The 22,899-nt window shown below is 42.7% G+C and overlaps 1 protein-coding gene across 1 annotated transcript in view; it reads right to left on the reverse strand.

The window, feature by feature from the left end:
• Positions 1 to 22,631, reverse strand: part of LOC137526123 (piggyBac transposable element-derived protein 4-like) — a 52,523-nt gene extending 29,892 nt beyond the window's left edge. The window contains exon 1 of the mRNA XM_068247343.1: positions 20,952 to 22,631. Coding sequence (XP_068103444.1) covers positions 20,952 to 22,631 — 1,680 coding nt within the window. The remainder of the gene's footprint in view (positions 1 to 20,951) is intronic.
• Positions 22,632 to 22,899: the final 268 nt, after the last annotated feature.

A 22,899-nucleotide genomic window follows, 5' to 3' on the forward strand; every position in this document is an offset into this window, starting at 1 on the left:
ATCTGTCCTGTGCAGCCTCTAACAGGCTCCTGCCTGTCATGTGACAGCGATCCCCGGCCGCTGATTGCCCGGGGATCGCTGATCTAGTACAACACTGCTACTGTTAGCAGCGTTGTACAAATGTAAACAAAGCGGATTATTTCCGCTTGTGTTTACATTTAGCCTGCGAGCCGCGATCGGTGGCCCGCAGGCTATTCACGGAGCCCTCCACCATGAATTGACAGGAAGCAGCCGCTCGCACGAGCGGCTGTTTCCTGATTAATTAGCCTGCAGCCGGCGACGCAGATGTGCGTCGCTGGTCCTGCAGCTACCGCTTTGCCGACGCGCGTTATGAGTGCGCGGTCGGCAAGTGGTTAAAACATAAAATAAAACTGGGAGGTTCTAAAAAATGGAATACATTTTTCAGGAGTAGGATGGATGAAATTGTTTATCTTCACAGTTTATTTTCAACTTGGATTTTCCATAATATTCATGTATGAGTTAAAACGTTTGTACAGTATTTAGTTTAAATTGCTGTTGCCACTTTGCGATAGATAAGTGACTTTTGGGTTGCAGTTTGGGCACTCGGCCTCCAAAAGGTTCGCCACCACTGTCCTAATCTAATGTCCCACCATTGCTAGGTTCATGTAAATTTGTCTCCACCCATTACCACAGCTACATTCTGGTCCATGGCCCACCCATTTTTCGGTGCGGAGCAGTAAGCGCGCCACACAACGTGATCCTCATATTTTTGACACGCTAGCTGCAGTGTGCTGAATTCTGCTGCCTACAGTATGTACAGTAATACGCTGTTCTCTAGTGCCTGCACTGTGTGCTGATCTACCTCCAATGTGTACAGTGTAAGGTGTTACTCTGTGCCTTTACTGATTGTAAACCAGCTGTATTGTATGCTGATCCCTGCTACTTTCAGTATGTACAGTATTAGCATACAATTTTCATTAGCCAATTTTAGCTCTGTTCATCAAATTCATTGTCTGTTGGCCCACTTACTGCACGGGGGTGGTAAAATTGGTCAGTGATTGACCAATCAAACTTGTATGTGTGTATACATCTTTGATCTATGCATATACTGATTGTAAATTATCTAAATAAAGGACAGGGGGCTCCATCCAATATTTCGATGGGCAGGCCCGTTATCTGTAGCTTACACCGCTGCTAAGTTCATGTACATTTGGCCCCACCCATGGCCACGCCCGCTCACCTCATGGCCACGCCCATTTTTTGCCACCTCCCCACCTAGTGCCCACAGGTGCCCCCGATCTCCAAGGACCCTAGAAACGCCCCTGAATGGTACCAGATTATATGCATTATTTGGTTTATCTTTCAAGTTCAGTTTTCTTCTACTCATAATATATGCATTCTAGCATCTAATTCTACCACCAGAATGCTTAAAATAGGTAACCTTGTTAAGGGGGGTTGGGAAGGGGGGTGGGTGTTATATTGTTTCTCTCGTACATATCAATTTCTCTAGCTAATGCCTATGTCCGATGTTTCATACTGCTGTTGAATTTCATCATCATGCTGCATATAATGCTTGGCATAAATGACACTTAAGATTGTCACATGGAATGTGAATGGTTTGCGATCACCTGCAAAGCCTTCACAGATCCTGAAACATCTAGGCAAGATGTGTGCGGATATAGTACTTCTCCAAGAGACTCATTTAAAGAAGTCGGAGTTCCAATTATGGATAGGTCAGATCTTGGGATCTCATTTAAGGAAGTCTGAGCTCCACTTTTTGCGAAAATTATGGGTAGGTCAGATCTTCGGATCTCCGTCGATGGGTAGGAAAGCAGGCGTGATAACCTTAATAAATAAACAATTTAAGTCTGAAGTCACAAATGTACAGCATGATGAGGATGGAAGATAGCTCGGTATAACAATACGTATGCCGACTGAAACTTTCATGTTATATAATGTATATGGTCCTAACGGGGACAGCTCACCCTTCGTACAATCATTGCACTCTAATCTAGCTGGTAAAGATTTACGCAATTCCATCCTAGCTGGGGATTGGAATAATATCATGGACCTAGTAGAAGACAGGAAATATAGTGCAGGTAAAAAGACACACCAAACATATAAGCGAACTACTACACCCCAGCCTTTTGCACAGATATGGCTCTGACGGATGCCAGGAGACATTTACACCCCTATAATACAGAATATACTCACTATTCAGCTGCACATAACACATCTTCTCGCTTGGACTATTTGTTCCTGGGATCTCTGGCTCTCACTAAAATGCTCTCTGTCACTATCTCTGATAAGGTTATATCTGATCACTGCCCAGTGGTTTTAGATTTACAAGAACAGATACCGAGAGGAACGGATATCCTTTGGCGCTTCCCACACAGGCTTATAAGGCATATAAATTAAATACTACAAACACCAATAGGGATAGTTGGATACAATCCAAGATTATAACTGATAAATACCTCAAAACTAGGGTCATTTTACAGCAACCCTATCAATCGCTCAAATACTTCAAATATGGCGATAAGCCATGCAAACTATTAGCCAATTTAGCCAGAGGGAATTTCTCACCCCTCTCCATTCTCAGATTGAAGGATGAAACTGGCAGTCCATCCATCCATCATCCAAAACAGATAAATCATAGCTTCCAACAATACTACTCCACCTTGTATGCAGAAAGACTGTCCCCTACACCTTTAGACCATACAAGATTAACTGACATCCAGGTAGATGCCCTATCAGAGGAAGAACTTGCCCAACTAAATAGCCCTATCACAATCTTAGAAATTGTTAATACCATCAAAAACCTAGCTAATAATAAATCCCCAGGGCCAGATGGCTACTCCTCAGACTTTTATAAAATCTTGCAGAAAGAGGCAGCTCCCATATTAGTAGAAATCTTCAATGACGTCCTCCAGGGGAAAGTAATGCCACCCTCCTTTAATGAAGCCTATATTAAATTAATACACAAGAAAGGGAAGGAACCTCTGAATCCTGGTTCATACAGACCATGGGCATCCGCACGTATGGCAAAATGGGGCAGCTGCCTCCCCCTGGCCGCCCGCTGCCCCCTGGCCCCCCTGGCCGAATCAGTGGCGGCTCTGGCGCCCCTCGGTAATCCCCCATCCGACGCAGTGAAGGGGGAGCATTTCTGCACAGCGGCGGAGAAGGGGGGACATCTCCCCTCCTTCCCTCACCTTTGGGCTCCCCCTTACTCGCTCCCCCTCCATAAATGAGCGGCGGACCGGGCGGAGCGGCACACTTCCTGTACTTCCTGAGGAAGATCTGTGCGCAGCTTGTCTAGGCAGTGACGTCAGACCAGCGACGCACAGATCTCCCTCTCGTGCAGGAAATTGAGGAAGTGTGCCGCTCGCTGCCGACCGCTGCCAGCCACTTAATTATGGAGGGGGGACCGCCGAGGAAGGGTGATCCCCAAGGTGAGGGAAGGGGGGGGGAGATGCACCCCATTCCCCCACACTGTCACAACTGGGGGGGTCCCTGTCACTACCTAAACTAGGGGGGGGGGCTCCTGTCACTACCTAAACTGGGGGGGGGGGGCTCCTGTCACTACCTAAATTGGGGGGGGGGCTCCTGTCACTACCTAAACTGGGGGGGCTCCTGTTACTACCTAAACTGGGGGGGCTCCTGTCACTACCTAAACTGGGGGGTCTCTGTCACTACCTAAACTGGGGGGTCTCTGTCACTACCTAAACTGGGGGGGGCTCCTGTCACTACCTGAACTGGGGGGGCTCCTGTCACTACCTAAACTGGGGGGGTCCTTGTTACTACCTGAACTGGGGGGTCCCTGTCACTACCTGAACTGGGGGGGGGGCTCCTGTCACTACCTGAACTGGGGGGGCTCCTGTCACTACCTGAACTGGGGAGGCTCCTGTCACTACCTAAACTGGGGGGCACCTGTCACTACCTGAACTGGGTGGTCCCTGTCACTACCTGAACTGGTGGATAGCTGTCACTACCTAAACTGTGGGGTCCCTGTCACTTCCTGAACTCAGGGGCTCCTGTCACTAACCAAACTAGGAACACCTGTCACTACCTAAACTAGGAGGCATCTGTCACTACCTAAACTGGGGGGCCCTGTCACTACCTAAACTGGAGGGCTCATGGTTACTGAATTTATCTTGTTGGGGCCTCATGATTTGTTGGGGGCCTCATGATTGCTGAATTTGTCTTGTTGGGGGCCTCATGATTTGTTGGGGCCTCATGATTGCTGAATTTGTCTTGTTGGGGGCCTCATGATTGCTGAATTTGTCTGGTTGGGGCCTCATGATTGCTGAATTTGTCTTGTTGGGGGCCTCGTGATTGCTGAATTTGTTTTGTTGGGGGCCTCATGATTGCTGAATTTGTGTTGTTGGGGGCCTCATGATTGCTGAATTTGTCTTGTTGGGGGTCACATGATTGCTAACTGCAAGACTATGGGAAAAGCTGAATAATCATCATATGAGACAATAGCATTAAGCCTACCTTTTTAGCTTTTTAAAACAGAAAATTAAAACTGGGATGTTCTAAAAAGATGAATACATTTTTCAGGAGTAGGATGGATGAAATTGTTTATCTTCACAGTTTATTTTCAACTTGGATTTTCTATAATGTACATGTATGATTTAAAATGTTTGTATTTAGTTTAAATTGCTGTGTTGGCACTTTGTGATAGATAAGTGACTTTTCGGTTGCAGTTTGGGCACTCGGCCTCCAAAAGGTTCGCCACCACTGTCCTAGTCTAATGCCCCACCACTGCTATGTTCATGCAAATTTGGCTCCACCCGTGACCACACCCACTTTCTGGTCCATGACCACACCCATTTTTCGGCACGGCGTGTGCACATTTTTTGTGCGGCGTGCTAAGCGCTCCGCATCGCTTCCCCCGCTCCTCCCCCCCCCCCCGGAAATTTTTCTGCGGATGCCCATGATACAGACCTATTTCCCTCATCAATCAGGACATGAAACTTCTCACAAAAATCATGGCGGACAGGCTGGCCAATTTTCTACCAAAATTAATCAGACCAAATCAGGTTGGTTTTGTAAGAGGGTGGTCAGCAGTTACCAATATCAGAAAAAAATATTAACAGTCTTGGAACATGTTAAAGCCTATCCTTCAACATATAAAAATTATGCCTTGCCCTCCCTAGATGCTGAAAAGGCATTCGATGCAGTTAACTGGTCCTGGCTGGAGAAGGTGCTGGTGAAGATGGGATTCGGGGGGGGGGGGGGAGGGGCATTCTTAAATCTTTTTAAAATGATTTATAAAGCTCCAATAGCCAGAGCATACATTCCAGGGTTTTTGTCCTCGCCAATCCATTTGGCTAGAGGCACCAGGCAAGATTGCCCTCTCTCGCCCTTACTGTTTAATATAGTGCTGGAACCCCTGGCTAGACTGTTAGATCAAATAAATCCTGGAATAGATGTAGCTGGGCACAAACTAACCCAACTCTTATTTGCAGACGATATCCTAATATTTCTTCATGATCCCACAACACAAAATCATCCCATCCTTCAGCCCATTACAGATATAGGACAAGAATCAGGCTTCAGGATCTATGAGTCCAAAAGTGAGTTACTTTACTTATCCCGTAAGGCAGAGGTTCCGAGGGATCAATCATTACCGGTTAAAATAGTACGTCACCAAATTACATATCTGGGTATACATATAGGCAAAAATCCAGCCTCCCTATATGATTTACATTATCCTTCTCTGATCAAGTCAATCTTAGACCAACTAAATAGATGGAGCAATATCCCGCTGTGGGTCATGAGTAGGACAGCCCTTTTGAAAATGGTGAGCTTCGGATGACTATTGTACCCACAACAGACATTACCCCTACGCATTAAACATGCTGACATTAAAGGGAACCTTAACTGGCGGGGAAAAAATAATTCACTTACCTGGGGGCTTTCCCAAGCCTCCTGCAGCCGTCCTGTGCCCGCGCCGGTCCTTCGGTGCCCTCCGGTCTCCCTCCGCCGCTAAGTTTCGTTTTCGGACGACTACCAGTCGTCCTCGGGCAAAGCGTCATCTTCTTCCGGATTCCCCGTCGTAAAGAGCCGTAAAGCGCGTCCGCATGACGCGTTTGGCTTCATGCGGACGCGCTTTACGGCTCTTTACGACGGGGAATGCGGAAGAAGAGGACGCTTTGCCCGAGGATGACTGGCAGTCGTCCGAAAACGAAACTTAGCGGCGGAGGGAGACCGGAGGGCACCGAAGGACCGGCGCGGGCACAGGACGGCTGCAGGAGGCTTGGGAAAGCCCCCAGGTAAGTGAATTATTTTTTCCCCGCCAGTTAAGGTTCCCTTTCAGTTGGTAAACAGAGCTTTCTCAAACATTATATGGAAAGCTAAAAAAAACCAGGATAAAACTCACACGTTTGCAATTTCCTAAGAACCAAGGTGGATTGGGAGTCCCTGACATCAGACGATACAGTCTAGCATGCCTATTTCGTCATGTACGGGATTGGTTGTCTCATACCAGCTACTACTCTAACCTAGCATTAGAAATAAGTATTGCAGCCCCATGGGCCCTTACGGGGGTTACTACATTCAACCTGGGCTTCTATGCCAACGCGCCTTCGCCGTCATGTTCTATTTAGGGACACTGTGTGTCACTTGGAAGGAGATGCGAAAAATATTTTAACTCCCTTGGTGTATATCAAAATATATGGCAATGAACGGAAATCCCAGTTTTCACCCCTCACGACTTCATGACACTTTTGCGGAATGGGAAGAGAAGGGAGTCCTAAGATTGGGAAATCTCTTTGATTTAGAAAATCATAGATGGTACTCTATTAAAGAACTAAAGAATAAATATGGTATCACTGATAACCATTTCTCGCTGTAGCTAAAATCCAATCATACGTACGCAGTAATTTATGTAGCCTTTCAGTCTATAGCTAGAATAACTGAGTTTTGTCAAGCCAGGTCCCAAAAAAAATCTCTCTCAATGATCCAATTAGATCTCCTACATATCGAATCACGGGGTCTATCTACTCAGAATATGAAGGCATGGCACAAATATTTTGACCTTCTTCAATTGGATGACAAAATATTAGAAGGGAACAATAATTTCCGTAAGCTTATGATTAGTGAAGCATGGAGAGGGTCTCACATCATGATGCTATATCAAGCCAAGTATGTGTTTAACATTAAATACAAAAATCCTCCAGTAGGTTATGTGGGAGCATGCCCTAAATGTGGGTTACAAAATGCAGACATGGTACATTGTCTATGGTTCTGTCACAATATAGCAAAATACTGGAATGATGTTATATCCTATATTAACTATATATGCAAGAGACAGACTCAGAAAAATCCTTTACTCTGTCTATGCAACTATGAAGAAACCCAACCTGTCCAAAATACATCAAATTCCAAATTAACGGACCAAGCCCATCTAATCATAATAGCAGCACGTAAAACTATATACAATCGTTGGATGTATACAACAACTTCCACTATATGGGACCTTAAGGAGGAACTCTCACATATTCTTACTTTGGAGAGACTGGACACCTTATTACACAAGGACTTAAAAACAAAAAGTGGAGACCTTTCATTGAAAAAACATTATCTGCTCAAGATATTCATAAATGTATGACTCTATTCAGATTTACAACCTGGTATTGTACAGAAGATATCACCGGTACTTTGGTAAAACTGCAACTTAGACAACCTGATCTTTAGAAATAGAAGTTGAGAACTAGATCAGATAAATGCTTTTCTACAACTGCTGATTTTTTTTAACTGTATTAATCCAACGGAGAGGTTCAGGGCCCGTTTCCACTATCGCGAATCCGCATGCGTTGCCCGCATGCAGATTCGCACAGCCAATACAAGTGAATGGGACTGTTTCCACTTGTCAGTTTTGCTGTGCGTTTTTCTGTGCAGGATTTTTCTGCACGGCAGAGCCCTCAGAATTCACTTGCGTGTGGAATGCAGGCGAATCACACGCAATGTATTTAATAGGGAAATCGCATGCGTTTTCCCCATGCGTTTTTTGCCGCGATTTCGCATAGGTACCCATGTTAATTCACACAGGCTGTGAGATGGTTAAAATCGCGTTACCCTAACCTATGCGAATTCGCATGCGAAATCGCGGCAAAAAACGCATGCGGAATCGCACCTGCATGCGATTTCGCATTCGGTGATTTGCCGGCGATTCCGCAACGCTATAGTGGAAACGGACCCTCAAGGCGAGGTGAAGCAGAGGATAACTTATAAGAGTTATAAGAGAGAAACAATAGGGTGGGAGATTAAGGTTTTCAGGGGGTGGGACGGGCAGTGGGTAAATTTTGTAAGGGTAGAAAAGTAATATTAGTTACTTACATTGTCATATCATCCACAAAGATCAATGTGTAATGGAAAGAATGATAAATTCCTAAAGCATTGATTTTCATCCTTACTTTTCTTATATTTTGGGGGCAATTTTCTTGGCTGGTGATGTATAACTGGGGCATTTTTATGTAACTTTTTAAAAATCTGGATGGTGAATGTATGCATAATGGTGAATATTATTGCTATATTATACACAAGTGTGTTCTAAACTTTTGAGCAAGCTTCTTTTTAGTGTTATGGGGGGCTGGGAAGATGATAGATTAGAAGGAAGAGGAGAAGGAAGAAACACTATCCTGTATACACTTTAATGTAAGGAGATAATAGTACATCCAAGGCTACCCTTTGTGCTTGAAGAAGGGCATAAAGATGAAGAGATGGGAGAATTTATAGTTGAGGCAGAGGGTAAGTGGCAAGCAAATAACATTAGTAAACAACCTACCATATTTTTCGGACTATAAGATGCACTTTTTCTTCTCCAAAAGTGTGTGTGGGGGAGTCAATGTGTCTTATTGCCCAAAGTTGCCCCACTTTAAGTGCCCCCTCTGTCCTCCTTTGCTCGTGTCAACTTCCAGACGTCATGCAGCAAATCAGTATGGGAGCACTGCAACCTAACAAGCCAATCACGGCTGCCTGCTCTTATGACTTGAGCCGCTGGGCTCGAAGGTGGCATCTTGGCTCTGTTATTGGTCCAATCACTGCACTCGCTCAGTAGCGGTCTGAAAAATATTGTAAAGTCAAGAGGCTGACGAAGAGCCACAATCCAAGGCCTTGGAGGTAATGGATGCCAAAATGAGGAATTTTTCTTTTTCTGATCACTCCCCTGTAATAATGACACTCATATGGGCTCAATAACCTAATCAGGGACACATTTTGAGAGTAGATGCAGATCTATTAAAACAGGACATCAAGTACTTTGAACACAGTCATAATTTGGGGATCTGGAGATCACAGAAATTATGTTGTGGGCCATAGTGCAAAGAATATTGATCAAGATTGAAGTAGGGCTAGTGAAAAAAGAAACTGAAATCCAACCTGTTGACTAAATTAAAGACACTAAAACATGATCATTTTTCGTAGAGCTGTACATAGTACAAAATAAATATTAGGGAACATTGATACATGAGACATTTAAAACATTGCACAATCAGGACATTCAGCAATACAAGGACAAATACATACATAGTTGATGTGGGGTTTGAGACACCACTTGAATTGATACACGATCATATGATAAATTACAGCAAAATAGGAAGCAATAATCATAAAGCTATCATAATCTACCATAAGCAGAATTGACCTAATTAAAAACTCAACTCCTTATGTGAGGTAAACAGCAGACCTCTCCTGAGTTCTGGCATGGATTTGAAGAAAAAAATCCTGGATATTAACTGGGATCCAGGACTGGCGTGTATTGGGAGAAGGGTGGGCCCTACACACAATTCCTCCAAGCCCAGGCCTGAGTCTGGCAGAGGGAGGGTTAACTGGCTCACCTGCACCATTTGCATAAGAAGCTGCATTTCTCAGTATGCAGTGGGCTGTGTGTGGAGCAAGAAGGCTCCTGAAAGGCTGTACAGCAGAGAGGGCTGTAGCAGCAGGGAAGCTGCTAAAGGGAGTTGGACTCCAGTACTTGTAATCCAGGAGAAGCCTGGAAAAGGTGAGTGACCGAAGACTGCCATTAGGCCTGTGGCAGGGTGTAATTGAAGAGCCGGTGTGGCTGTTGAGAGTACACAGCGGTGGTATGCAGTAACCCCGAAGGTAACCCGAGGTCAGGGTTGGCACAGAAGCAGAGTGCTGTGCCTACAGTGTGATTGCTAAATACACCATGTGGTGGATTGTTTCTGTTCTGAACACTGTTTTGACTGACAAATAAAGCTGTATTGCTTTATATTAACCCTGAAAAGACTCACTGGCTGGTATGTTGTGACCCTTCTCTGCTTTGTTCTCCTCTGCCAACATGAGCTAAACATCGCAACTTCCCCAGAATATCACACTTACTTAACTAAGCTGTGCTAAAGAATACCATAAACTAAAGAAAGATATATCCATAAGGTAAATAGATATAGGAGAATCCTTACAGACATACTGAATAGGGAGACAGTCAGTAATTTCATTGAATACATAAATGACAAAGAAACGTTCACCAATCACTGTTACAATCTCTCTAACCTAAACCATAAGGTGCCAGCTACATTCACTGATTATTTCCTCCAAGTTGCTAACCTATCATGCACTCCTCCTTAAAGTGAACCTTAAGTCAGGAAAAAAAAATGAGTTTTACTCACCTGGGGCTTCTACCAGCCCCCTGCAGCAGTCCTGTGCCCTCGCAGCCACTCACTAATCCTCTGGTCCCCTGCTGCCAGCTAGTTTCAGGACGGGCCACGCGTAGCTTTTTCCGCATTCCCGACTGTAATTAGCGCTATTGCGGGCCTCAACGCGTTGTCGCATAGCTATGCGTGCGTAATGCGGCAACGCGTATTTTTGTACGCGTTGCGGCCCGCAATAGCGCTAATTACAGTCAGGAATGCGGAAAAAGCTACACGTGGCCAGTCCAGACCGGCCTGTCAGCAATAACGAAACTAGCTGGCAGCAGGGGACCAGGGGATTAGTGAGTGGCTGCGAGGGCACAGGACTGCTGCAGGGGGCTGGTAGAAGCCCCAGGTGAGTAAAACTCATTTTTTTTTCTGGCTTAAGTGTCTCTTTAACTGAAGGAAGAGTTGGAGGCCCTAATTTCCGAATGGGAGTTTATGGATGCAGTATTCCTCTCTGCTAATGGCAAGAGTTCAGTGCGAGATGGTTATGGTATTGAATTCTATCAGAAATGTGTCAAAGAACTGGATGATGGATGATATGAGAGTCAGTGTAGTCCTAATTTCATGATTTTAAAACTTTTTTAATTTTTGTAGTGATCGTGTGTCACAGTGAAGGCTGTTTAATAAACATTGTTGTACTTTAGAATACTAAGGTCTAGATCCACCTTCTTTTCTATCCATTGATAAAGTTATGTAACTAAATTGCAGACCCTTCCACGATTTAACACCTAGGTTCTCAATGTGTGGTACGCGTACCCCTGGGGGTACTTCTGATGGTTCCAGGGGGTACTCAGGCTTGACATACTTAACCAAGAATAACAAATTTCGAGTTTTAGAATATTATTAAACTCATTTAAACACACAAAAGTAGTATTTTAGCTAATTAAAAGCAATAGTAAATGCTAGGAAATTGTTTAGAACCAATTATCATGTACTACGATTAAATATATATTTGTCAAGGGGTACTTGTGATACGGTTTACTATGCTAGGGGGTACTTGGTGAGTACAGGGTTTTAAAAGGGGTACATACCAATAAAATGTTGAGAAACACTGATTTAACACACTGAGAAGTGAGGTGTAATTACACCCACCCCTTGTGGTATGCTAAGATTTTCCAAGTGAGGACTCTTTTTTTTCATGTTTTTCATGTTACAAAGAACTAGCCCACCATTTTTTTTATTATGGTGAATGCATCTGATAAAGTGGATGCTATATCATATAGCTCAAACAACACAAGGATTGCAGTGATACCATAAACAATGAAAAATCAATCAGGAGTGTTCCTGTTTTTATATTATTTCAATAATGAATGTAGATTTAAAGATTTACTCTCAAATCTTAGCCTCCACACTAAAAAGACTGACAAATTATGTATTAGGCAAACAACAGATGGGCTTCCGAAAAAAAAACAGGCACATCCAGGAAAATATTTATACTGCTATTAACTTTATTTACAACTGCAAATCTATAAATAGGGAGGTGGTATGTATTTTAGTGGACACTGAAAAAGCCTCTGACAGGCTTGATACAGATTTTACCTTTAAAGTACTCAACAGCTGCATATAGGGGCAATATTTGTAAGTAGGATAATGGAGCTCTACTGAATCCTGACAACTGGTGTAAATTGGTGTAAAAGTAATGGCTTTATTATAAAATAATTTGGAGCAGTAGAGAACATTATGGTGTTAGGTAGAAGGGGTATCTCCTCTTCTCTCAAGTATCTTCAATATATGTGCTAAAGCACGGATGAAGAGAGACTCCAGGAAAATAAGGATTTCAGGGCATTGTATAAAGGAGGTGAAAATGTTAAAACACTTGGCTATTCAAATTATATTCATGTGCTTTGTACACACTTGGCCTGTGATATTGCTTGAAAATGCCCATAAAATCCACCACCATAACACCCTGCACACTGTGGTGGTGCTGGTTGGCCCATGCTTCTGAGAATAGGTACATCTAATTAGGCTCAAGTAATAGCTTGAAAGAAATTTCTGTGACTGCCAGCCAAAAAAGAGATCTTCACCGCGGCATAAGGCTTCCTATTCACAGCCTGACATGAGGCACAGCAGCATTACATCTGGGTATATCTGTATGAATAATCATATGTGAAGAATGATACTTGCTGTAAGTTGGTGAGACTCTCTCACTTGATTGCCTCTGATCTGTCGCCAGCGCACTGTGGAATCACAGGCTGCTGCACTACAGACCAGATTTGCCAGATTCAAAGTTCCAGCCATGCCATGCAAGTTTGCAGCTACGTGTGTTGGGTAGGCAAGAATCATGTGAGTCTAAATCATGCCTACTGATGCGTTTCACCCCACCTCTTAGGGCTTTCTCAAGGCAAATTTGGTGCATCATACTTCGTGTCTCCTCTGTTTATCAGCAGAGTGATTCAGTAGCCTAAACCTGTACAGCTTCTATTCGATACACCATGGCAGATATATCACATCAAAAGCAGGAGGGGGTGCCAGCAAACGTAGTACTGTAAGGCCTGGCAGACTATTCACCCACAGATCAGCTCCAATGCCCCAATCTAACACCGCTGTCTTCAACTTATGTGGCGCGTCCACGCTTGAATGGGAGGTGAGGAGACAACACGTGCCTAGCTACAGTTACACCCAGGATTTAAGGGCGCAAAGTATTGGAGCTGAACTTAGAGCAGGCAAATAAGCCACCAGAACCAAACTGACAATTCAGGCTGGCAGAACTAGCAATGACTAGGGAAAATATAGCAAGGCCAGAAACAATCCACGGTCATACTTGGTAGATCAGATATATCGCAGTACAGAACGGTCAGACAATTTCCAGGTCAAAAGGCAATCCAAAGGTCGGTCTAGGCAGCAAATGGGTTGGTCAGAAACAAGCAAGAGGTCGGTCCAGGCAGCAATAGGGAGAATCCAGGAAACAGGCAAAGGTCAAAGTCCAAAAAGCAATCCGTACAAAGCACAGCAGAGCACCCAGCAATCAGCCAAAGCAGACGCTATCACAGGCAATGAAACAGTGCAGTATCCAGACTTAAATATGGGAAGCAACCAATCAGTGGCTGGCCATACACTCAGCAACCAATCACACAACCTGCCTGAGTATCAGCTGACTAATCTGACAGCTGACACTAACCACAGCTAAGCCTACCTACATGTCAGCTGACTAGAGATGTCAGCTGACACAACTCAGTAAGCCTGCCTAAGTGTCAGCCGACCAAGTATGTCAGTTGACATTACCTCAACCGCCGCCTGAGCGCGTACTTTGGACGCATAGAGCGATGCACCCAGCGGCGTTTCAACCACCAGGCAAGTACAAATGTTCACCGGGAGGGCTGGGAGAGGGGGGCGCAATGCGCGGGGACCACGGGTAGGGGGAAGTGGGGGGATGGGGGGGCGCTACTGCAGTGTGTTTGTTTTTAATAGCCATGTGCTCTGCCGGCTGCCGCACCTCTATGCACGCAATGCCACCTGGCAGATCGCCCCCTCTCCTCCCTTTCACAGCGAGCAGCCGCATAAGTACTTTGTCTACTTCGTGTGGCACCGCCTCTAACTCCGCCCCAACCTGTCAAACATGTGCGCCCAGCATTCGGGCGTCACCGCTGGCTGCAGACAGGAGACCATGCCTTCTCCTTGATGTGCCCCCCTGACTGATCCTGCGTTCCCCCCCCCCCCGCCCCAAAACACCTGGCTATTTCATGGGCTGGATTCACAAAAGAGTGCTAACTGATAGCACGGCCGTTTTCGTGCGAATTTTTGCGTTGCGCACAATCGCGAATTTTCATGCGAACCTATAATGTTTTTGCATGCAAACGCAAATTTTCACTCGCAAACGATATCAGTTTAGTGCAAAAATTCGCGTTTGCGCGCTAAACCATTATCGGTTTGCGTGAAAACTCGCAATGCAAAAATTCGCGTGAAAATGCCCGATCTATAAGTTACCACTCTTTTGTGAATCAAGCCCAATGTGTCTTCCTCAGAGTCCCAGACACAGCAGGCAGCAGCTAGTCCAGGCTAGAGGAAATAAGGTGAGCTGAGCTTTGATCTGACATTACGATTATTTTCTAGTGAAACATTGCTAACATTGTTGCATTACGATTATTTTCTGGTGAAACGCTGCCCACTGTACGATTATTTTCTGGTGAATCATTGCTGCATTACGATTATTTTCTGGTGAAACGTTGCCCACATTACGATTATTTTCTGGTGAAACACTGCCCACATTACGATTATTTTCTGGTGAATCACTGCTGCATTGCGATTATTTTCTGGTGAAATGCTGCCCACATTACAATTATTTTCTGGTGAAACGCTGCCCACAGTACGATTATTTTCTGGTGAAACGTTGAACACATTGATTATTTTCGGGTGAAACACTGCCCACAATATGATTATTTTCTGGTGAATCATTGCTACATTACGATTATTTTCTGGTGAAACACTGTCCACATTACGGTTATTTTCTGGTGAAACACTGCCCACATTGTGATTATTTTCTGGTTAAACGCTGCCCTCATTACGATTATTTTCTGGTGAAACATTGCTGCATTGCGATTATTTTCTGGTGAAATGCTGCCCACATTACAATTTGATACTTGGATATATGTTATAGACTATGGCTTGAATACATTGTGTACAAAGCACACTGAGCTACTGCTTTAGTATGGTTGTTGTATGGTAATTGGTTGCAATTGTACTCCTCCCACAGCGTGAGTGTGCTAAACACATGAAGTGGGTGGCTCTCCTATTTATGTAAAAGGTTGATATTTTATTAACTGTCATTCATTTAGCAATAACTTTATCACTGCTTATCACACCTAAATGATATACATTCTCTATATCTTGTTTTTTTGCCACAAATTAGGCTTTTTGGTGGGATATATATATATATTTTTATTTTTTAGAAATTACTTTACTTTCTATTCATTTTAAAAGGAAAAACAAGGGGAAAAAATGAAAAAAAAAATACACTATTTCTCTATTTCCATCCCCTATAGTTTTAAAATAAACAACGCTACCATAGATAAAACCCAAACATTTTATATGCCCATTTGTCCTGGCTATATTTAAATTATGTTTCTAGTACATTGTATGGAAAGGTATCAGACCGGCACCATCTGTCGTATTAATGCTCTTTTATTTATTAAAGTTGCAATACAGCCATAATTGCGATGTTTCGAAGCTCCAGCTTCTTTCTCAAGCTTGGCTGAATGTCAAATACATCATAAATACTCACCAATGCTTTATATAGTACACATGTGAAGGATATAGCCAAAAGCGTGGGTACATACCTCTCAACCAATCACTACGGTCCGTACCAAGTCGACCTGATGGGGAACTATGCTACTGGTATCCCATTGGACTCCCTTATGTGGCCACTCCTCTCCAAGTTTAAATCGGCTGGCCGCGGTGGCTTTAGACACTTCTATGTGCCGGAAACTCCCCCTGTCTCAAACATCCACCCACCACTCGGTGGACCTGATGGCAGACAGTGTGGAGTCACGTGTGGCGGTGTGACGTATCCCATCATCGCCGCCCACTCCAGCCGGCAACCAATGACGAGAGCGGTGACAGAGTCAGCGCTCATCGTCATAGATGGAATGCGGAAGTGGTTCGCCCTGTGAATGCCGATGTAAACATACAAGTATCTAAATACTTCACAATTCTTAAATAATCAACAATGGTCGGTGAAAGGATATGTAGGTATATATATATATATATATATATATATATATATATATATTAGTATATAGATCAATTTCATATACAAGTATACATGTATCTGATCAATGTGATATTAGAGTGATATTAGAATGTCAGAACAACCAGCCATACATCTCTACATCTCTCACATCTGTGCAGGAAGAGCTGGCTGTATGAAACCCAGAATAGTCAAATTCTCTCTGGTAAATCCCCTGAGTGTCCCTGGGAAAGCGGCGGTATGGTCATAAATAACATATTTCCCCGTGATCATTGAACTGTGTCATTTCTTGTAAATCACATGACTTTCTGTAATTATGGTGACATATGATGATATACTACGCATGAGCAAAACCCTGTATTCAGTAGGATATAGGTAAGGTAGTGAAGTAAAGAACTAGCATATTGTGTGCTCACATTCTGTGTCTGTGTGTGTTCTGTTAACCATTTTATGTCCTGGCGCCAGGAACTTAAGTAGTCTAAAATATCTGATATCTGACAAGGCCGTAGCCTGAAGTTAAATGTAACCACTCCTTTCAGCTGAGGGCTCGCCGTGGATGGTCTTCTTCAGAATTCACGTAAGTAATATGACTATATTTCTCTTTTTGTTTTTTTAAAGAGAGAGGTGTCTATATTATTTATGTGAAATTTCTGTTGATACCAAAACGAATCCGGTTTTGGAGTTTGTGTTTTTTGATAGTATAATTTTAATTATATAGGTTATAAGGTTTTTATTTATTTTAGTTTAAAAAAAAAAAATAGTAGGGAGACGGGACTTTTTGTAAGTCTATTGGGCTTCTCTTAGTAGGTCTAAGGGAAATATAGATTTTTTGGGAAAAATCTAATAAATTTGAAGTCTGATCAACTTTAACCAGTTCGCGTCCCTGGGGTTTTCCCCCTAAAAAATCTGAACAATTTTCTACATTTCACACTCCTCCCATTCATACGCCAATAACTTTATCACTACTTATCACACATAAATTATCTATACCTTGTTTTTTTCGCCACCAATTAGGCTTTCTTTGGGTGGTACATTTTGCTAAGAACTATTTTATTTATCTATGTATTATAATGGAAATATGGTGAAGAAAATGTAAAAAGTAATTTTCCCTTAGTTTGCAGCCATTATAGTTTGAAAATAAAAAGTGTTGCTAAAGATTAAACCCTCACATTTTATTTGACCTTGTGTCCTGGTTATTACAACATTTAAATTATGTTCCTAGTACAATGTATGGCGACAATATTTTATTTGGAAATGAAGGTGTATTTTTTCCATTTTTTGTTTTTGCTTTTCTCATTGTAGTTATCAGTAATTAAAAGCCAGTATTTGTATTATATAACAGTAACACGACCTCATGGTGTACATATTTAAAAAGCTAAGTCCCTAAGGTAACAATGTATGTATTCTCTTTTCAATTCTGTTACTTTTCTTTCTTTTTACAAATGTTTTACTTTGGCACAGCGTATATAAAAATAATAATTATATTGCTTTTGATTCAGTTTGTCATGAAAAGAAAGTCAGTTGACATAGGCCTTAGCCCTAATATACCTCAAATTGTATTCTCTTGCTTGTCACGGTTAAAATGATACCCCATATACATAATCAGGTAGCTATTTGGGCGCACAGCAGCCTCTTAACCACGAGTAGCACCAATGACTTTTTCAAGGCCATTTTTTTCACCAGATGTAACATTGTCATTCTTTCTTATCAAAGCCCCTACAGCATCAGAACATTCAATACAAGTCACAAATGTCACCATTCTGAAAACTAGAGATCCAGGTCTACTCAAATATTGCCATTTTGTAACAGTCGCACTTATGCATTTTTCATGAAATTTGAACGTAACGTTGAAAATGCTGTTTTTTTACAGTTTTTTTCACTTTGCAACGAAAATAAAGTCAGTTGACATAGGCCTTAGCCCTAATATACCTCAAATTGTATTCTCTTGCATGTCACGGTTAAAATGATACCCCATATACATAATCAGGTAGCTATTTGGGCTCACAGCAGCCTCTTAACCACGAGTAGCACCAATGACTTTTTCAAGGCCATTTTTTTCACCAGATGTAACATTGTCATTCTTTCTTATCAAAGCCCCTACAGCATCAGAACATTCAATACAAGCCACAAATGTCACCATTCTGAAAACTAGAGACCCAGGTCTACTCAAATATTGCCATTTTGTAACAGTCGCACTTATGCATTTTTCATGAAATTTGAACGTAACGTTGAAAATGCTGTTTTTTTACAGTTTTTTTCACTTTGCAACGAAAATAAAGTCAGTTGACATAGGCCTTAGCCCTAATATACCTCAAATTGTATTCTCTTGCTTGTCACGGTTAAAATGATACCCCATATACATAATCAGGTAGCTATTTGGGCGCACAGCAGCCTCTTAACCACGAGTAGCACCAATGACTTTTTCAAGGCCATTTTTTTCACCAGATGTAACATTGTCATTCTTTCTTATCAAAGCCCCTACAGCATCAGAACATTCAATACACGTCACAAATGTCACCATTCTGAAAACTAGAGACCCAGGTCTACTCAAATATTGCCATTTTGTAACAGTCGCACTTATGCATTTTTCATGAAATTTGAACGTAACGTTGAAAATGCTGTTTTTTACAGTTTTTTTCACTTTGCAACAAAAATAAAGTCAGTTGACATAGGCCTTAGCCCTAATATACCTCAAATTGTATTCTCTTGCATGTCACGGTTAAAATGATACCCCATATACATAATCAGGTAGCTATTTGGGCTCACAGCAGCCTCTTAACCACGAGTAGCACCAATGACTTTTTCAAGGCCATTTTTTTCATCAGATGTAACATTGTCATTCTTTCTTATCAAAGCCCCTACAGCATCAGAACATTCAATACACGTCACAAATGTCACCATTCTGAAAACTAGAGACCCAGGTCTACTCAAATATTGCCATTTTGTAACAGTCGCACTTATGCATTTTTCATGAAATTTGAACGTAACGTTGAAAATGCTGTTTTTTACAGTTTTTTTCACTTTGCAACGAAAATAAAGTCAGTTGACATAGGCCTTGGCCCTAATATACCTCAAATTGTATTCTCTTGCATGTCACGGTTAAAATGATACCCCATATACATAATCAGGTAGCTATTTGGGCGCACAGCAGCCTCTTAACCACGAGTAGCACCAATGACTTTTTCAAGGCCATTTTTTTCACCAGATGTAACATTGTCATTCTTTCTTATCAAAGCCCCTACAGCATCAGAACATTCAATACACGTCACAAATGTCACCATTCTGAAAACTAGAGACCCAGGTCTACTCAAATATTGCCATTTTGTAACAGTCGCACTTATGCATTTTTCATGAAATTTGAACGTAACGTTGAAAATGCTGTTTTTTACAGTTTTTTTCACTTTGCAACGAAAATAAAGTCAGTTGACATAGGCCTTAGCCCTAATATACCTCAAATTGTATTCTCTTGCATGTCACGGTTAAAATGATACCCCATATACATAATCAGGTAGCTATTTGGGCTCACAGCAGCCTCTTAACCACGAGTAGCACCAATGACTTTTTCAAGGCCATTTTTTTCACCAGATGTAACAGTGTCATTCTTTCTTATCAAAGCCCCTACAGCATCAGAACATTCAATATATGTCACAAATGTCACCATTCTGAAAACTAGAGACTCAGGTCTACTCAGATATTGCCATTTTGTAACAGTCCGACTGATGCGGTTTTCATGAAATTTGAACATAACTTTGAAAATGCTGTTTTTTACAGTTTTTTTTTCACTTTTGTCATGAAAATAAAGTCAGGTGACATAGGCCTTAGCCCTAATACATGTCAAATACATACGTATATTATATATATTATTTACGTCAAATTCTATCTTGCTTTTCAAGATTAAATTGGTACCTCTTTAGCTTTCTGGGTGCATAGTACACCATTACACTCAAGGTGTGCAATGACTTGTAATGTACAGCAAGGTTATGTAATGTACAGCATACATATATGATTACTAAATGACAAATAAATTATAACTCACCACTGGAGATCTATGAGGCAGCATTAAATGGGAGGGATGAATTGAGCCAATCCAGGAGTAAGAAGCTGGAGAAGGGTAGTCAGCCAAGCCAGGGTCAGAAACCGGAGAATGGTCATCAGCCAATCCATGGGTCAGAAACCAGAGAATAATCGTCAGCCAATCCAAGGGTCAGAAGCCGGAGAATGGTCGTCAGCCAATCCAGGGGTCAGAAACCAGAGAATGATCGTCAGCCAATCCAAGGGTCAGAAACCGGAGAATGATCGTCAGCCAATCCAGGGGTCATAAATCGGAGAATGGTCGTCAGCCAATCCAGGGGTCATAAATCGGAGAATGGTCGTCAGCCAATCCAGGGGTCGGAAACCAGATGACAAAATGTATATAGTGAACACAGTTTGAAAAAGATGAATCGCTAATAATTTTGAACTGTGTGGTACACTTCAAAACAGCTGTTAACACAGAGGCCTGGTTTTGATGGGCACTTAGGGCAGTGGTATCTGGAGTCCCTTCTGATGTGGTGTTTGGTACACACTTTACATCTTTTTTGAGAATATTTTTTTAATGGATTAGAGGGGAGTGACACAGGGAAATGCCTATCACGAAGTCTTACCACATCTTCACATTCCAGAGAGTCTGTGGGGTGCGCAGTATTAGCAGGTTCACCAATCAGTGCTGAAACCACATCCTCCTGGAACTTAATGTATGTGTCCGCATTGCCCGATTCTTTGTAGATGACAAAAGCATTGTATAATGTCATCTGCAGGAGATGAATTCCGACTTTTTTGTACCACGCCTTGGTTTTTCGGTGGACTGCATATGGTGCAAGCACCTGATCAGAGAGGTCGACACCCCCCATGTACTTGCTGTACTCTGCAATGGCTACTGGCTTTTTTTGCGTTTCTCCCTGAGATACCGTTGTCACTGTAGCCTCCGTGTGAATTGTGGACAACATGAGTACGTCCCTCTTGTCCCGGTATTTTAGTGCCAAGAGTTCATTACTTCGGAGGCTGAAGGACTCTCCCTTTTGCAATTTTTTGTGTAGGACCTGCTGAGGCATTGCTTTCCTGTTCGGCCTCACAGTACCACAGGCTGGAGTTTCAGATGCATACAGGAATTTAAAAAGCGGTACACTTGTGTAGAAATTATCTACGTACAAGTGGTACCCTTTGTGCAGAAATGGATTAAGCAGGTCCACAACAATTTTTCCGGTGGTACCCAAGTATGATGGGCATCCAGCGGGCTCAAGCAGACTGTCTTTCCCTTCATATACATTAAAAGCATATGTATATCCAGTCCTGCTCTCGCAAACCTTATATAGCTTAACCCCATACCTGGCACGTTTGCTGGGGATGTACTGTTTAATGGCTAACCTGCCATGGAAGGGAACCAGGGACTCATCCACTGAAATGTTTTGCTCAGGCATGTATACCTCACAAAACTTCTTGTTGAGGTGATTGAGAAGAGGCCATATTTTAAATAAGCGGTCACGGTCTGGGTCATCAGAGGGGAGATCGTTATCATTATTGTTAAAATGCAGAAATCGCATGAGCATTTGATAACGGCCCCTGGTCATTGTTGCCCGGTAAATAGCCATACAATGTATTGGTTTTTTGGACCAATACATTTGGACTTGTGGTTTCCATGTAATGTCCATGTTGAAAGTCAGGCCAAGGAAAGCTTTAAGCTCAGTGATGGATGTGGGCTTCCATTTTGATTTGTAATAAGAGGAAGGATGATCAGCCAAAAATTGTTGAGCATAGATGTTAGTCTGCTCAACGATATATTCCAGGAACTGGTCAGTATTCAGCAACTGAAAAAAATCAAGAGGTGCCATATTTGCGGTCTCAACTAATAATCCGCTGCTTGCGGTAAAAGGAGGGATATTGGGTTCTTCCATATTTGGAGTAGACCATACAAGATCACACATTTCAGGTGGTACCTGAGTGTCTCTCCGAGGTACCTTTCGCCTTCTATTCTGCCGTGGCCTGGCTGCACTTTGACCGCCCTGACTGCTATGGCTGGTTGCTGCAACAGTGTCCACTGCTCTCCCTTCTCTGGCACCTGATGGCCCTTCTTCCCCCGAATCACTCTCGCTGATGGCCTTAGACTGCACCCTTCTGCGGACTTTCTGCGCTGGTCGCCTTTCAGACTCCGACATAGAGTCGCTATTGGAAATCGACTCTGAGTCATCTATTGGTAGCCACTCAGCGCCCTCAGATTCCTCCCCACTTGTGCTGCTGTTTTGCAGGAAGGCGCATGCCTCTTCTGCCGAGTAAAACTGTTTGGTCATTTTAGTATCGGGTTTGGGAAAGGTAGATGGGTTTTTTTGTTTGTTGGTGTTTTTAGATAGGTAGGTAGGTAGGTAGGTAGGTAGGGCAATCTATACCCCAGAAAAGTAAAGTAAACCCCAGAAAAGTTTTAAAAAAGGTAGGTAGGTTTTTTTTTGTGCTTTTTTTTTTTAGGTAGGTAGGTAGGGCAATCTATACCCCAGAAACGTAAAGTAAACCCCAGAAAAGTTTTTAAAAAGGTAGGGGTTTTTTAGGTATAGGTAGGTAGGG

The sequence above is a fragment of the Hyperolius riggenbachi genome, chromosome 7 (genome assembly GCF_040937935.1).
Source record: "Hyperolius riggenbachi isolate aHypRig1 chromosome 7, aHypRig1.pri, whole genome shotgun sequence".
Taxonomy (NCBI): Eukaryota; Metazoa; Chordata; class Amphibia; order Anura; family Hyperoliidae; genus Hyperolius; species Hyperolius riggenbachi.